Below are 15879 nucleotides of genomic sequence, written 5' to 3' on the forward strand. Positions count from 1 at the left end.
CTGTAACCTTTTTCTACAATTTGCAGGACCCTTTGAGATATGTTGGGCAGAGTCCTCCATTCTGCCAGATAATCTACTAAGGGAAGAAGCCTCTCGAGGGTGGCCTCTGAAGTAGTTAGAATAGCCACTTCGGTGACCTGCAGCATACTGGCAGGAAACAACCGATTTGACACATTTTCTACTGACCTCGGAGCGCGCAAGCCTGATGCAGCATCGTGGTATCATTGAATCACAAGCTCGCTGGAAACCGCTACGCCCCGGGATACCAAGGGTGGTGGGGTGGGCAGAACCGCCTCCTTAGGGCATCGAAGTGGCACAGGCAACGTGTAATGAGGTGTACACCACTCCACTCCGGAGGGGAATGTCCTCAGAAGTCTGACGCCATTAATTCGTGGGAAGAACGTTCCTCAGATTGGTCTTCTGCTTAGAAGGCTTGGGCTTAGAGTGTCGCCCTGAACCCCACGATTTTTGAGGGGGGGGCACGAGATGAGACACCCTCCTTCTTTTGTGCTCAATATGAAAAGCTAGACGACTGGGGCTTCTCATGCCCAGCAGCCCCAGGGGCCTGGGGACAATGAGGGAGGTAGTGCTTGAACACCTCCGCTTGTCTTTTAGCCTACTGAAACCTCTTCACTACAGTGTTTACAGCTTCACCGAAGAGGCCAGGAGGCGACCGCGGGGCGTCCAGAAAAAACGGCGTCCGTCTTTTTCTTTTATTTCTGACAGATTCAACCAGAGATGTCTCTCCGCAGCCACAGAGGCTGCCATAGACCGCCCAATGGCGAGAGCAGTCTCTTTGGTGGCCCGAAGAGACAAATCTGTGGCCCAACGCAGTTCTCGAACTGCGTCAGGCCCCAGATGAGTGGTAAGGTTTAAGGAGTGAAACATGAAATGTAGAGTGGATTCTATAGTGTGAGGGTAACTGGAGCTGGTAGGTGACAGGGTTTATCTGTCGGATGATGGTGAAGGGGCCAACGTATCTGGGACTCAGCTTCTTGCATTGCAGGTGCAGCTTGATGTCCCATGTGGATAGCCAGACCTTCTGTCCTGGCTGGCAGAAAGTTCGTAGAAAGCGACCAATCTCTTGGATTTCCTCTCCGTTTGCCCATTCGACTGAGGATGATATCCAGATGAAAGACTGACGGTCACACCTAGGAGCTTAAAGAAAGCCCTCCACACCTGGGAGAAGAACTGGGGACCTCGATCAGATACTATGTCTTCTGGAATTCCATAGCACTGGAGTACATGATTGAAGAGGAGCTCTGCAGTGGTCATGGCCGTGGGTAAACCTTTTAGAGGGATTCAAACGGCAGGATTTAGAGAATCTGTCAATAATTACGAGTATGCAGGTTCAAGGGGGTGGATTGGAATCCACTGCTGCTTCAATGTATATGTAATGATTGATTATAATTAAGGTATTAATCAATATTTTTCCTTCTAAATATCAAATGAGTTGAATGACTTCTCTGGAGATTTTACTTTATTTATATAAGTTACCAGTGTGATTACTGAAATGTTCTTTTCATGTATTCTTTAATGTCTGTATTTGATATCTGAATGCAGTGCTTGCTTATTTAACCCAGCTTCCAGAAATGAAATAGGGATTGTTTTGTGTTTGAGAAAGGTCTTCAATGTGTTAAAACATATAGGGGTCATTGAAGCCAATAGTTTAAGGGGCCATTTCTTTGTTAAAGCCTTTCTTTCCAGCTAGACTAAAGTTTAGCTATCCTTGAGAGAAAGAACGCATTATCTTGATGTTTTGAGAGGACTCTCCTGTTTGTAGTGAGAGCCTGGCCAAATCCAACCTTGGAAAAGCTGTGTGTCGGTGTGTGTGTTAGTCTTCTTGGTTACAGGTTAAGGAACCACTGGCATTATTGGAGATTGACTGAGTTGTTGTTCTGGACATGCTGGCGCCCAGCAACCCAAATCTGCGACCTGGAAGGTCATGACGTGCCTAACTTCAGCTGCATAATCGATGGAGATATGCTTCAGTCTATCTGTATATGTGTGTAAAATTACTGTGTTTATCTATTTCATAGCCAATGAGAATCATTCATCCTGTAAGCAATGACGTAGCTTAGACCTTGGAAATCGTATAACTGCTGTGATCTTTGTAACTGTAAGCGGGGCGGCCTACGAACTCCTGTGCGAGTATTGAAGCTGACTTCTGCTGATGAAACTGCAAACTATCTTCAGTAAATATTTTCTTTAAGTTTTTATAATTCTGACTCTGGGTCTTCATTCTTCATATCTGGTTCTGGGTCTTTAACTGTATACCCCTTACAAGGTATTACCTTCAGATGGAGGTAGGTCTGTGGCGAAATCTACTCCCAGGTGAAACCAGGGTCGTGCAACAGAAGAAGCTTGCCAGATGGAAGGTGGCGTGGACTCTTTTAGATGGCGCAGTCATGACATCCGTGTACAAACCTTCCCACATCCCTGGCCATGTTGGGCCACCAGAAGCGATCTTGTAGCAGTGAGAGGGTGCGGTTGGCCCCTGGATGACCTGTGCCCACTGATGTATGTGTAGAGTGAGTGAGATTGGTGCATTGAGACCTGGTGACATAGGCGCGGTCGGGAGGACAGGAGATGGCTCGGAGACACTGGAGGAGGAAAGTTATTGGTCGAGTGACCACTGGATTGGGAGCGCAATGATTTTTTGAGGCAAGATGGGCTCAGGTTCTTTCGGGTCTTTCTTCGGGAGTATGGATACGGGATAGAGCATCTGCTTTAAAAAAATTTGTACCAGGACGATAGGAGATTGTGTAATGGAATCGGTTGAAAATTAAAGCCCATCTTGCCTGTCTGGGATTAAATCATTTGGCTTCACGGAGGTTTTGGAGATTCTTGTGGTCGGTGAGTATCTGGAATCTTTCCTACGTACCCTCCAACCAGTGTCTCCACTCCTCAAATGCAAACTTTATTGCCAGTAGCTCTTGGTTACCGATGTCGTACCACCTCACACATCTCGAGACGAGATGGATTCCCCTGCAGCTAAGATAGCACCGCTCCTACTCCGGTGGTCGAGGCGTCAACTTCAACGATGAATGGTTTATTGGGAACTGGGTGGACTAGGATCGGTGAATTGGTGAAGGAATCCTTGAGATTCTGGAAAGCTTCAGTGGAGGCAGAGATTGAGGGGTTTGGTAAGTGGAGCTGTAGTGAAGCTGTAGTTGTGAACGAACTGATGGTAGAAGTTTGAAAATCCAAGGAAACGCTGAAGTTCTTTGATGGTAGAAGGGTTTGGCCAGTTTCAAACAGCTTCCACCTTCCTCTCGTCCATCTGGATGCCATGTTCACTAATGTTGTAGCCGAGAAATTGGATGGTGGACTGATGGAACAAGCATTTCTCAGCTTTAAGGAAGAGCTGATGTTCACGGAGGCGTTGGAGGACCTCGGCAACGTGGTGGTGATGTTCAGCCAGGCTCTGTGAATATATCAGAATATCATCGATGTAGACGATCAACTTATGACTGAGGAATTCCCGGAGCACCTCATGCATAAAGTCCTGGAATACGGAGGGGGCATTTACCAGCCCATACAGCATGACCAAGTCTTCATAGTGTCCAGTTGGGGTCACAAAGGCAGTCATCCACTCATCCCCCTCATGTATCCGGATGAGGTTATACGCGCTGTGGAGGTCCAACTTAGTGAATACGGTTGCTCTACGAAGTTGTTCCAGGGCTGCTGGGACGAGAGGATCTGGGTATCAGAACTTGACTGTTATATTGTTGAAGGCTCTGTAATTGATGCAGGGCCACAAGCCTCTGTCCTTCTTCGCCATGAAGTAAAAACTTGAAGCAGCAGGGGAGGTGGAAGGGCGGATGTAACCTTGCTGGAGGGCCTCTTCCACGTACTCCTCCGTGGCCTTCTGTTCAGGAAGAGACAGCAAATAGATTTTACCGTGGGGAACTGGCGCATCCGGAAAAAGGTTGATGGCACAGTCCTATGGCTGGTGTGGTGGCAACGATGAGGCCCGTTTGTGACAGAAGACATCACTGAAGGGGGCGTAACAGGTCGGAATGTCGATAGACTGCTGTTCTAGGGGGCTATCGATGGAAGAGGAGTTGATCGGAAGGGGAATCACCGGTTGAGGAAGATGTGGGAAGCATCAAAGAAAGCAGCTATCGCCCCACTTCATGATTTTTCCCGTTACCCAGGAGAGAACGGGATTGTGTTGCACTAACCACGGACGCCCTAGGATAATACCAGCGGTGGAATTCTCCAGAACCAGTAGAGTGATGGATTCAGAATGTAGTTGTCCAACTTGCAGGTGGAGAGGTCCCACAGAAAAACGGACGTTCTTTTTATTGAGAGGTTTACCAATTATCGAGTGTACCTGGTAGTGGGTTTCGTTAGACCTTTTCTGGAGATTGAGCTGGCGGCAGAGGGAGTCAGAGATTAAGTTTCCTGCTGAGCCAGAGTTGAGAAGGGCGTGTACTGGTGGTAAGGGGAAATTCAGTGGTGAGAGGTTTTATGTTGACCGAGGAGGAATGAATGACACTCACCATAGGTCGCGGTGGACGAATGGGACATGCTGAAATGATATGTCCTCCAGAGCCGCAGTACAGGCAAATACCCTGAGTCAGCCTCCTCTGCCGCTCCTTGAGTGTTTGGCAGGTTTTATCCACTTGCATGCTGTCTGGTTCTAAAGTGCTGGTATACTCTGGTTGGTGAGGTAGAAAATGTGACGACTGGCCATGTAGATCTTCGATGCAGGGCTGCATACGACGATTAGTACAAATGGCGAGCTGCATGAACCGTTCTATACCCATGGAATCGTCGTACGCAGCGAGATGCAGTCGTAGACGCGGATTAAGTCCATGCCGATAGGTGGTGAGGCTGAGCGCTCATTCCATCCACTGGCAGCCGCTAGAGTCCGGAACTTGATGGTGTAATCAGAAACAGAATCCTTCTCTTGATGAAGATGATATAACTGCTCACCGGCGGAAGATTCACTATCTGGAATCCCAAAAACTTCACGGAAGTGAGTGGTGAAGATACTCAGAGACTGTGTAATGGCAGCATTTTGATTCCAAAGGGTCCCGGCGCTCAATTGAGTGCTCGCACCGTCAGCAGGGAAATAATAAACACCTCCTTAGAAAATCCTTCGCAATCCTCCGCCAAACCAGAGTAGGGCACTGGGTTCGCCACGGGACTGGAGCCACTGGTAGTGAAGGAGAGGCGGTGACAGGCGATGCAGAAGTGGGTACTGTGAGTGCTCATTTGAGCACATCCACGAGATTCTGGAATGAATCGGGAGAACTCATTCTCAACGGTGTTAGTCTGGTCTTCTGTAACGAAACAGGTACTCTAAACAAGATGGTTGAGGTGAGAAACAGATTGATTAAATATTAAGTAAATAGCAGTGGCGGGAACTGTTGTGGATGAATGTCTATGAAGGATGAAGAACCGGAGATACTGACTGTCCTTTCTGTTATGATGGTAGATGAGACTGTGGATGATGGAGCACACACCAGTGTTCGAAGAGAGGTGAGTCTTTGCAGGCACGACGAAGAAGATGAAGACAACAACGAACTGGAAGACACTGAAGACTAAGAGACACACTCTGGGAGATGAAGATACTTTGCCAATGAAGCGTGTAAGGTAAGCGAGGATACATAGGAAGTCCTTACTCATTTACGAGACCAGACAAAGTGCCAGAGTGTTTGTGGTGATAAGCAGATGGCGTGCAGGTGCTGGAGATTAAAACTCAGGTGATAGTGATCTCAGTGATTGTCTGGTGGTGGAGCCTGGCTGATCCCTGACACCACTAATGTAGATGATGTTTTTAGGGGCTTAGTGGGAAGCACCGGGACCTTCAGGAACGATGCCGAGCTAGGGGACAGATAGCTCGCAAGCGTCTGTTCCCCCTTCGGCATCGCCCCATAACCACACTCTTTTGCCTTCTAATGTCAGAATATACGCAAACCTGAGGACTAAATACTTGTGAAGAGTATGGTTGATTCCACAACCTCTATCTCTTTGGGGAGGTTGAGAAAAAATGGAAGGCCCTGTGGTGGAGTTACTGTGTTTGGTATCAGAAAGCGCTCATCCAGTTTGCTTTTAGGACGAGTGCCTTGTCTCTCGGCTGGCCATTCGATATTTAACTTTAAGAAACTACCTCCACCAGTTCCTCATATGTAGGGGAAAGGGATGGCGAATCCTCTTGCCCCGTTTCGATGCTTAACACATCCACTTCCTCAGAACTAGATGGCTGAAGCACCTGGCCTTCTGACCTTCTCCAGGGCAGAAGAAGCCAAAGCACGGGCTTCCGATCCCGGAGTGAGAGCACTGGATCTCACGGGTAAAGGCTGAGAAAGCGACAGGGCCCCTGCTCAAACCCTCCATGAGATCCATTTGCGAACCCTGCCATCTGAGGGCCTGAACCACAGGGAACGCTAACTGAACACTCTCCTCAAAGAGCGACAGGCGAGAGCGGAGCGTGCAAAGCGACAGCCACTCACAATGCTCGCAGTCAGCCCCCTTGAAGGCTAACAGAGCACGCTCCGCCCCCAAACACATCAAACACAGCTCATGTGCAGGGAGAAACACACAATCTGAATGTTTGTTCTTTGTTCGCCATGATTTCTGTATTGGAGCTGTACTATTTTGGGACATGTCAAGTCAAGTCACCTTTATTTATATAGCGCTTTTTACAATGCAGTTTGTTTCAAAGCTGATTTACAGAGACAGTAAAGATAGATAGATAGAGCCAGAGACAGGAAAATAATGTTGTAATAATATTGTTAAATATAGAATTAAATGTCCCCAACAAAGCAAGCCAAAAGCCAATGGTGACAAAGGCAAAGAAAGGCGAAAAAGGCGACAGTGGCAAGGAACCAAAACTCCACCAGTGACAGAATGGAGAAAAAAACCTTGGGAGAAACCTGGCTCAGTTCTCCTCTGGCCAACGAACGAACAGTGTATGATTATGATTCAGGCAGAATTACTGGTCAGAAGTCAGATTGGATCGGAACATTATTTTATGCAGTTCATCTGGTTGAAGATCGGAGTCATCATGCACGTATGGGGACGAGATTGTTGAGGATCAGTGCTGATGGCTGACGTGTCGATGAGGCCTTCACAAGGGAGAGTCTAGTTGACAAAAGCTCTGCTGACACTTCAGGGATGCGTTGTGGTCGTGTCTAGGCGCAGGTTCACCAACTGATCTGGATACGGCCCGGATCCAGCTGATTACATTAAAATTCGTAATAAACAGAAAGACTAAAATGAGCATAGATGCCATTCTTTTTAAGATGTAACGAGTACATCAGGTGTTATAGGAAGTGTTCCCGGTTCCGGCTGACCTAATTTATACAGCCTAATAATCATTTAACTGATTTGAATAATAAGAATGAATAGTGTTCGATGTGTATACCAGGTTGAAGAGATGTGTTTTTAATCTAAATTTAAACTGACATAGTGTGCCTGCTTCCCAGACAATGTTAGGAACACTGTTCCAAAGTTTAGGAGCTAAATAGGAAAAGGATCTACCGCCAGCAGTTGATTTTGATATTCTAGGTATTATCAACAGGCCGGAATTTTGAGATTGCAATAGACGTGAAGGACTATAGTGCGTTAAGAGCTCGCTCAAGTACTGGAGAGCTAAACCATTTAGTGCTTTGTAAGTAATCAGCAATATTTAAAAATGTATACAATGTTTAATAGGGAGCCAATGGAGTGTTGACAGAACCAGGCTAATATGGTCATACTTCCTGGTTCTGGTAAGAACTCTAGCTGCTGCGTTTTGGACCAGCTGTAGTTTGTTTATTAAGCGTGCAGGGCAACCACCCATAACAGCATTACAATAATCTAGCCTTGATGTCATGAACGCATTAACTAATTGTTCTGCATTTGTCATTGAGAGCATATGACATAAAATTTAGATTTAATTTTAAGATGGAAAAATGCGGTTTTACAGACACTAGACAGGTGACTTTCAAATGAAAGATTGGTATCAAAGAGCACATACAGGTTCCTAACCGACTGCGGAGACTTGACAGAGCAGCCATCAAGTGTTAGACAGTATTCTAGGTTATTACGTAAGGAAGTTCTTTGTCCAATAATTAGAATCTCTGTTTTTTCAGAATTAAGTAGTAGGAAATTACTAGTCATCCAGTTTTTTATATCAGCTATGCATTCCTTTAATTTTGTGAATTGGTAAGTTTGGTCAGAGCGTGAAGAAATATAGAGCTAGCTGAGTATCATCAGCATAACAGTAAAAAAACTAATGCCATGCTTCCTGATGATATCTCCTAAGGGTAGCATGTACAGAGTGAACAGTCCTAGTACTGAGCCTTGTGGTACACCATACTGAACATTTGACCAATAAAACATCTCTTCATTTAATGCAACAAACTGATAACGGTCAGATAAGTATGATTTAAACCATGCTAATGCAATTCCACTAATGCCAAAATAATTTTCGAGTCTATTTAAAAGAATGTTGTGGTCAATGTTATCAAATGCAGCACTAAGATCGAGTAGCACTAAAAGAGAGATAAAACCACGATCGGATGATGATAAGAGCAACTCATTTGTGACTCTGATGAGAGCGGTCTCAGTACTATGTTACGGTCTAAATCCTGACAGAAAATCCTTGCAGATACCATTTCTTTCTAAAAAAGGAACATAGTTGTGAGGATAATGACGTTTCTAGTATCTTTGACTGAAAAGGTAGATTCGAGAGCGGCCTGTAATTGACTAATCCTGTAGGATCAAGTTGCGTTTTTTTAACAAGCGGTTTTATCATAGCCAACTTAAGTTTTTGGGTCTAGACAACAATACAATAAATAAGACAGAAGCTGAGGCACAGAAGCTAACTCCAGTTATTCCCGATGTGCTTTTATCCTTCCCTGGTCATGACTGTTATGTTCGACTGGGAATCCACCCGGGTCTCCTGCATAGCAGGGGGAAGCACTACCTCGGTGCCACAATGTGGTGTATTCAACTCAGAATGTAGAGCCAGAGAGAGTAACTCAGTTCAAGGGCTTTACTTGAAAAGCAGGGCAAAAGTATCCAACAAGGAACAGGCAAAAACAAAAAGCGCAATCCAGGCAAAGGTCAAAGTCCACTATCTCAGTCAGAATCAGTGAATAATCCAGAAGCAGGAGGCAAACTTGTAATCCAAAAAGGCATGTACAGGTTGGTAACAAACAGCAATCACAGGGGAAGAAATGCTCTGAATAATAACTCACGGACAGTTTTAGTCAAAACAAGACTGCACGGTGTCAACTCAAGACTGAGCAAAGAACTCAAGACAACAGGGTTTTAAATAGGCAGCTTAACAAGGTTCAGGTGAAACTAATAAATCAATAATGAGAACATGTGGCAGGCATAAAACAACAAAAGAAAAACACTGCGGACCTCACATGGCAAAAAAAGGAACAACAGCCACATAATTCATGACAATGACTCACCCGCCCGTGATGTTCACTCTCGCCACGTGCTTCAGACGCAATCACGCAGGGGTAGGGGTTAACTTTTTATACTTAATGAACATTTGACCCCAGTGTACCTGTGTAAAGAACATGTAGATTTAGCAACAAAAAAAAAAAACACTGTCAGTGTATCTAAATCTGTGTTTATGTGTGAATGTTTCAATCAGATCCACAATGATGAAAATTCAATGTTTTTTTCAGCCCAGAGATTGAACAGGGCACATTTTACTCACACTTCATTTAGCTTTGAGCTGCCAAATGGCTTCATACAAACAACATAAAAGTGTTTGCTGTCTGAGGTCTCAAAATCCTCACCATCTTTTCTTTGCAACTGATCTGACTGATCAGCTTGACTTTAAAACCTCATCAGTTTTTACCTTTTTTTAAAACACTGGCCAGGACACATATATCTGTCTTTCTTTTCCACTGTCTAGGTATTATGTAAAATTATTAAAAAAGAAACCATTCTTAGTTGTATGTAAGAGGACGGTTGTAAGATAAGATGTGAATAAAAAAAATAACTCTCTGCTTACGGCAATCACTTTTGTAACTTTATTATAAATCAATTTATATTTAATTCATACAGTATTTTTTGAAAATGTTTTTAAGTATTTTCATTCCATTTCTGTATATTTCTTAAGACATGTTATTGTACCTGAAAAACTTAAGTTATTTAATTTGTATATTTTTTTCTATTGTACTGTATGTGTCCTGTTGTTTGTTTATTTTTATTTTATTTACCAGTTTTATATTGGCAAAAGTTTTTATTTTTGTATTAAAGAATTTATTTTATGTGCTAAGTAATTTTTCTATTTGTCTCAGGGCTGCATGCCTTGCTTCATTACAGATGACTGCCAGTCATTTACGTAATGATCTTGATCTTAATAATCGAAACGTGTGGTATAGCCTACCAAAAAATTCCCACCCCTAATAAGTAATATGGTTTTATTTGCAAAAGTTTAAGTACTAAACACAATACAGTTTTGGTAAACAAACAAATAAACAAATAAATCATATACAGTAGAATAAAGGATCTGGGAGGAATTGGATAAACACTAAAATGGGACTCAAAGTTCATCCCTGATTGGTGGAGATGGTGATGTCACAACTCTCTCTATGTTACAGTCACCCAGTCTCCCAAGTTTTAAGTTATTAACTGACATGTAAATTCGAAGACTGTGAGTATAGTTTTAATAAAGATCAATACTTTTTTTTAGTCTCGAATATAATAGTTTTGAAATAGTAATTAACAAATTACATTGATTGTTTGTCACCTTAAAGGGATAGTTCACCCACAAATCTAAATTCTGTCTTCATTTACTCACCCTCACCTTGTAAATCAAACCTGTATGAGTTTCTTCCTTCTGCCGAACACAAAACAAGATATTTTGAAGAATGTTGGTAACCAGACAGTTGATGGCGCCCATTGATTTCCATATAGGGAAAAAACAACAACTATAGAAGTCAATAGTGCCCCAACTTTTTGGTTACAAACATTCCTCAAAATATATTCTTTTGTGTTCAGCAGAAGAAAGAAGCTCATACAGGTTTGGGACAACTTGAGAGTGATGACAGATTTTTTTTAAATGTTACATTTTTGGGTGAACTTACCCTCTAACGGCGAGAGCAAGCAAGATGCTAGGCGATTTTGTTTCTATCAAATACTTTTTGCAGATTGAGGCCTAAACGGTTTACAATAATACTCTAAGACATTATAGTTATGCGTCTAGCAGAAATTATACTATACGGTCTACGTATTAGCGATCTTATCAAAGGCATTCTTTTTCACAAATATTTTTTACAATGATCTGTACATGTCATTAGATGTTACCGATGTAACAATTGATAAATTATTAATATGTTACAATAAATTAACAAACTGGTTAAATAATTATTTGAACAAAATGGGAGGGCAGGTTGATGATGGCTCACTGAATTCAAGTTGTTGTATTATCTGATGAAAAACTGGCGAGGGCGCCAGAGGACGCGCAAACGGTTTGAGTGCGCGTCTCGGTCACGCGCGCTCTTTCAGCGCTCACGCCCACACCTTGATACTTGATTTGAGAGCACACACTATAGTTCCAGGATCACATATTAAAACGAATTAATACTTAGTCTACCTATTTTACAGCGTTTGAGAGATATTGTGAGAAATATGTATAAAGTGAAATAGCCTACCCTTCAGGATATCAGATTTATTTTCTACACTGTAATTATACATTTAAGTACTGCGTAATATTAGTTAACTACATGCATTTACTATAGGGTTTTGATTAGGGTTTGGTTTGGTTTAGGGTTAGTTGCACGTAATTTCGCATCATTTATAGTAATTACTGTAACATATGTCACAATAACACTGTCACAATAAAAATGTTACCCAGATTTTTTTTTGTGTATAGGCATGCATGACCAACGAGATTGGCAATCTAGATTGGTATTGATCATAATTATAACCTCTATACAGTTTTAAGATCTGCATATTATAAATACGTAGCAATAAACAGTAGCCTAAAGATTACATGATTCCATTTCCCAAAATATACAAAATAAATAAAAGGTTTTTTTTCCCCCGTCTTATTACATACTTTTGATTCGGTATTTCATTCCATGAATTTTAAACAAATTAATAAACGATAACATTTTTTAGTTTTACATGTTTCGTGTTAAATTAGGATCAATCATTTGACATTTGAAAATAGCCTATCTCGTGATTTCAGCATAGATAGGCTACATAAAACGTAACACGAGAACGTCTACTAATAACAAAATAATAAATAATTCTACCAACAAACGATTCAAAAATACCATGTAATAATATAGATGAGATTCGCAAACGTTTGGGTCATCTATCTCCAACAAATATATGCGATAAGAAAACCGCAGCGTTTAAATAATGCCACAAAATTGAATGTCTCCATATCGTTATTTTGTAACGAACAACAATATTCGCAACGGGATCTTCTAATTGGATGCAAAAATCTTTAACTAATGCCTCTCATTCGAAAACGTCTGTTGTGAAATAATCGACAGAGAAAGAAAAAAGAAACAGAGCTCAGAGAGAGAGAGAGAGAGAGAGAGAGGGAGAGGGAGTGGGAGAGCCAGAACAGAAGGAAGGAACAATAGAGAATCAAAGCATAATGATATTCCTAAATGAAGAGGGAAATGTTGCCGCGCTCATTTTATTAATCAGACTGTCAATTTCACCCCAGAGGCCAACCCCAGGAGCCATCTAAAACAGAGTCCGATCAGAAGCTGCTCTCCTCACTTCTCCTCTCTCTCTCCACCTGGATATACGCGTCTGGCCGATCAAGGGCCGACTCTATCAACCGATGACAGTCTCTCTCCTATTTATTTGCTTATAAACCTGTTACAATAAATGATCATTCGAACCGCGTCACGCGCACCTTTAACGACGAAGGCGCAAAACACTTTTTGATGAATGACTTTCTGGACCAGAGAGGATGCGCGGGTCATTTTGAGCAGTCATTCGTTGCCCACACTGGCATTCCTCTGTTTTTTGCTTCCAGCTCATAAAGGTGTTATATTATTTAGAGGCGGCAGCTGAGCTGAATGCGGATTAGATCCGCCACCAGTCATCGGAGCACCAGCCCTGGGACTTTGGATTTCTTTTCTTTTTTTATCTGCACGACTTCATGATGGAGAGGATAAGAAAAGAGATGATTCTGATGGAAAGGGGACTACACAGTCCAGTGGCGGGAAAGAGGCTCTCCAACCTCACTGACTCTGCCGGGAACGCGGTGCTTGAGGCCCTGGAAAACTCTCCGCACGCCGGTCGCCTCAGCCCGAGAATACACGGCGGGCTCGGGGATATTCCCACCAAAGGCAAGTTCGAGATAGACAGCTTGTTTGGAAACCACCACAACGACAATACCTCCTCCACTGAAGTGTCGTCCTCCGAAAGCAGGAAGAAAATAAACCTGTATCCCGAAGTTTCTCCTGACTCCGATATGAACAGTGATGTGGAAGTGGGATGCCCGTCTCATCGCTCGCCGGGCAGCATCAGCCAACACAAGGAAAACCACAGCAAAGGTAAACAAACCGCATGGAAACTTTCAGCTTGTGCTTTATACATTCGTTCGAATGCTAATTTGAATTTGGAAGGTATAGCTCTAATTGAAATTCCATTTGATGTGTTTTTTTATATATTTTATTTCAAACACTCTTAAAAATAAAAGACTCAAAAAAGGTGCCATAGAATAACCATTTTAGTCCCCCCTAAGAACATTTCTTAAAATAACCATTTTTAATAATCTAAAGAACATTTTTCCACCTTTTTGTAGGAATATAATATTCCAATATTCTTTATGGAACCATTGATGCCAATAAAGAACCTTTATTTTTTTTTAGAGTGTGGCATTTTTCTAAAGCCTGTCCGCCTTGCCTTTTTATTAAATGATCTGTGATTGCATTATGTAGACTGCATTCATTTTGCAATGTTAAAATTATGCATTTGAATTGTTTGATACGTTTGTCTTTAATTGTTTATTCTCTGTTTTTGGTTTAAAATAATTGCGCGCTACATCTCTGTGACAAATGAAGTTAAATGTAATCCGAACAAGTTCCCGTTGAACTGTATAGCTACATTTTATAAATAAATCACAGATCAAATATGTGTCTTTTTATTTTAATGTGTAAATTAGCGTGATAAAAGAAAAATTAAATGTATACATTTCTGTTTTATTTATTTCATTATCCGGTTAAGGTTTTTCGGACAGTAATTCAGGGGCCTCCAATTCAAGTTCGTCTCTCTCGAATCTGAACGGTAATTCCATGGGAAACTCCAGCTCGAGCTCGGACCAAGTGAGGAGGTATCGGACTGCGTTTACCCGGGAACAGATTGGGAGACTGGAGAAAGAATTTTACAGGGAAAACTACGTGTCAAGACCCAGAAGATGTGAACTGGCCGCAGCATTAAATCTACCCGAAACAACAATAAAGGTATATGGTGATGATTTGGTTCACCTCTTCCAGAGCAGATCGAATATGTTCCTGCTAATTCATAATGTTTTTAAAATGTTCAGCTATATTTTACAGCACAGGTGTTTAGGAGTAGATTAATTGGCAAGTTTATATGTCTGCGTGCTAATGCTAATTCTGGTACTGTTTACAAAAAAATGTGTGGGGTATACTGTTAAACACACATTAGACCATATGTAATAAGATATGTTTTATTTTGTCTGATGCAGAAACATGCCTCTTTTCAGCTTATCCAAAGGGGTTGCATTTACAGAATTTATTTGAATTAATGGATTGGGTAAATTATTCTCTGATGAAAAAGCTTTAACCAATATTATTTCAGATGCTTTTTCCTGAGGTTGTTTGCTAGTTATACTGACCTACTGTTTAATTGTTTAGTTCTCTTGTTCTGCTCATCCCTAATTGTTACCTGTGTGTTTCTGTGTAGGTGTGGTTTCAGAATCGACGAATGAAGGACAAGCGGCAGCGGCTCGCCATGTCCTGGCCACATCCCGCGGATCCCAGTTTCTACACCTATATGATGACGCACGCGGCCGCCACCGGAAGTCTGCCTTACCCTTTCCATTCCCACATGCCACTACACTATTACCCCCATGTCGGTGTCACGGCAGCAGCTGCGGCGGCGGCCGCGTCAGGAGCCGCGTCTTCACCTTTCGCTACCTCTATTCGCCCCCTCGATACTTTCCGTGCGCTTTCTCACCCATACTCGCGCCCGGAGCTGCTGTGTAGTTTCCGTCACCCAGGACTGTACCAGTCTCCCGCGGGTCTGAACAGCTCCGCGGCGGCGTCAGCGGCAGCGGCGGCGGCGGCGGCTGCGGCTGCGGCGGTCGGTGCGCCGTCAGCGGCGGGTCCGTGCTCGTGTCTCAGCTGCCACAGCAGCCAGGCTGCCAGTGCCCTCGGCTCCAGGAGCTCCAGCTCTGACTTCACCTGCACTGCGAGCGGTCAGAGGTCCGAGAGCGGATTTCTGCCATACTCGGCCGCGGTTCTCAGCAAAACCTCGGTGCCATCACCGGACCAGAGAGAGGAGAGCGCGCTCAATAGATAGCTTAGAACTGGCATACACTCTTTTATTTGAAGGACATGTAATTATTTGTATTATTATTGATGTTATTTTTAAATTTTCACTCTAAAAACTGCTGGGTTGTTTCAACTCAACTTTGGGTAAAATGTAGACAAACCCAGCCGTTGGGTTAAATTTTTTAAATTAAAATTTTTAACCAAACGTTTGGGTTTGTCCATATTTGACTCAAAATTGAACAACCCAGCATTTTTAGAGTGTATAAGGACAGCATTTCCATTCCAATTAGGCCTATAACGCTCAGAAGAATTATAAAAATATATTTAAAATAAGGCCTTTAGAACACACTGTATTACAGCATTGAATAATAAGCAAATTTACACTAACACTTAATTTTACTTTTAATTTTTCGTTTTTAAT

General features: G+C 42.6%; 1 protein-coding gene across 1 annotated transcript; it reads left to right on the forward strand.

Moving 5' to 3' along the window:
- Positions 1-13072: 13072 nt before the first annotated feature.
- Positions 13073-15486, forward strand: evx2 (even-skipped homeobox 2). Its single transcript, XM_077206947.1, has 3 exons — positions 13073-13493; positions 14167-14402; positions 14869-15486. Exons 1-3 carry the CDS (start codon positions 13097-13099, stop codon positions 15484-15486), a joined length of 1251 nt encoding a protein of 416 aa, XP_077063062.1. The 5' UTR covers positions 13073-13096.
- The last annotated feature ends 393 nt before the right edge of the window (positions 15487-15879 follow it).

The sequence above is a fragment of the Siphateles boraxobius genome, unplaced genomic scaffold (assembly GCF_051911475.1).
Source record: "Siphateles boraxobius isolate OS27281-9 unplaced genomic scaffold, OSU_SipBor_1 59, whole genome shotgun sequence".
NCBI lineage: Eukaryota > Metazoa > Chordata > Actinopteri > Cypriniformes > Leuciscidae > Siphateles > Siphateles boraxobius.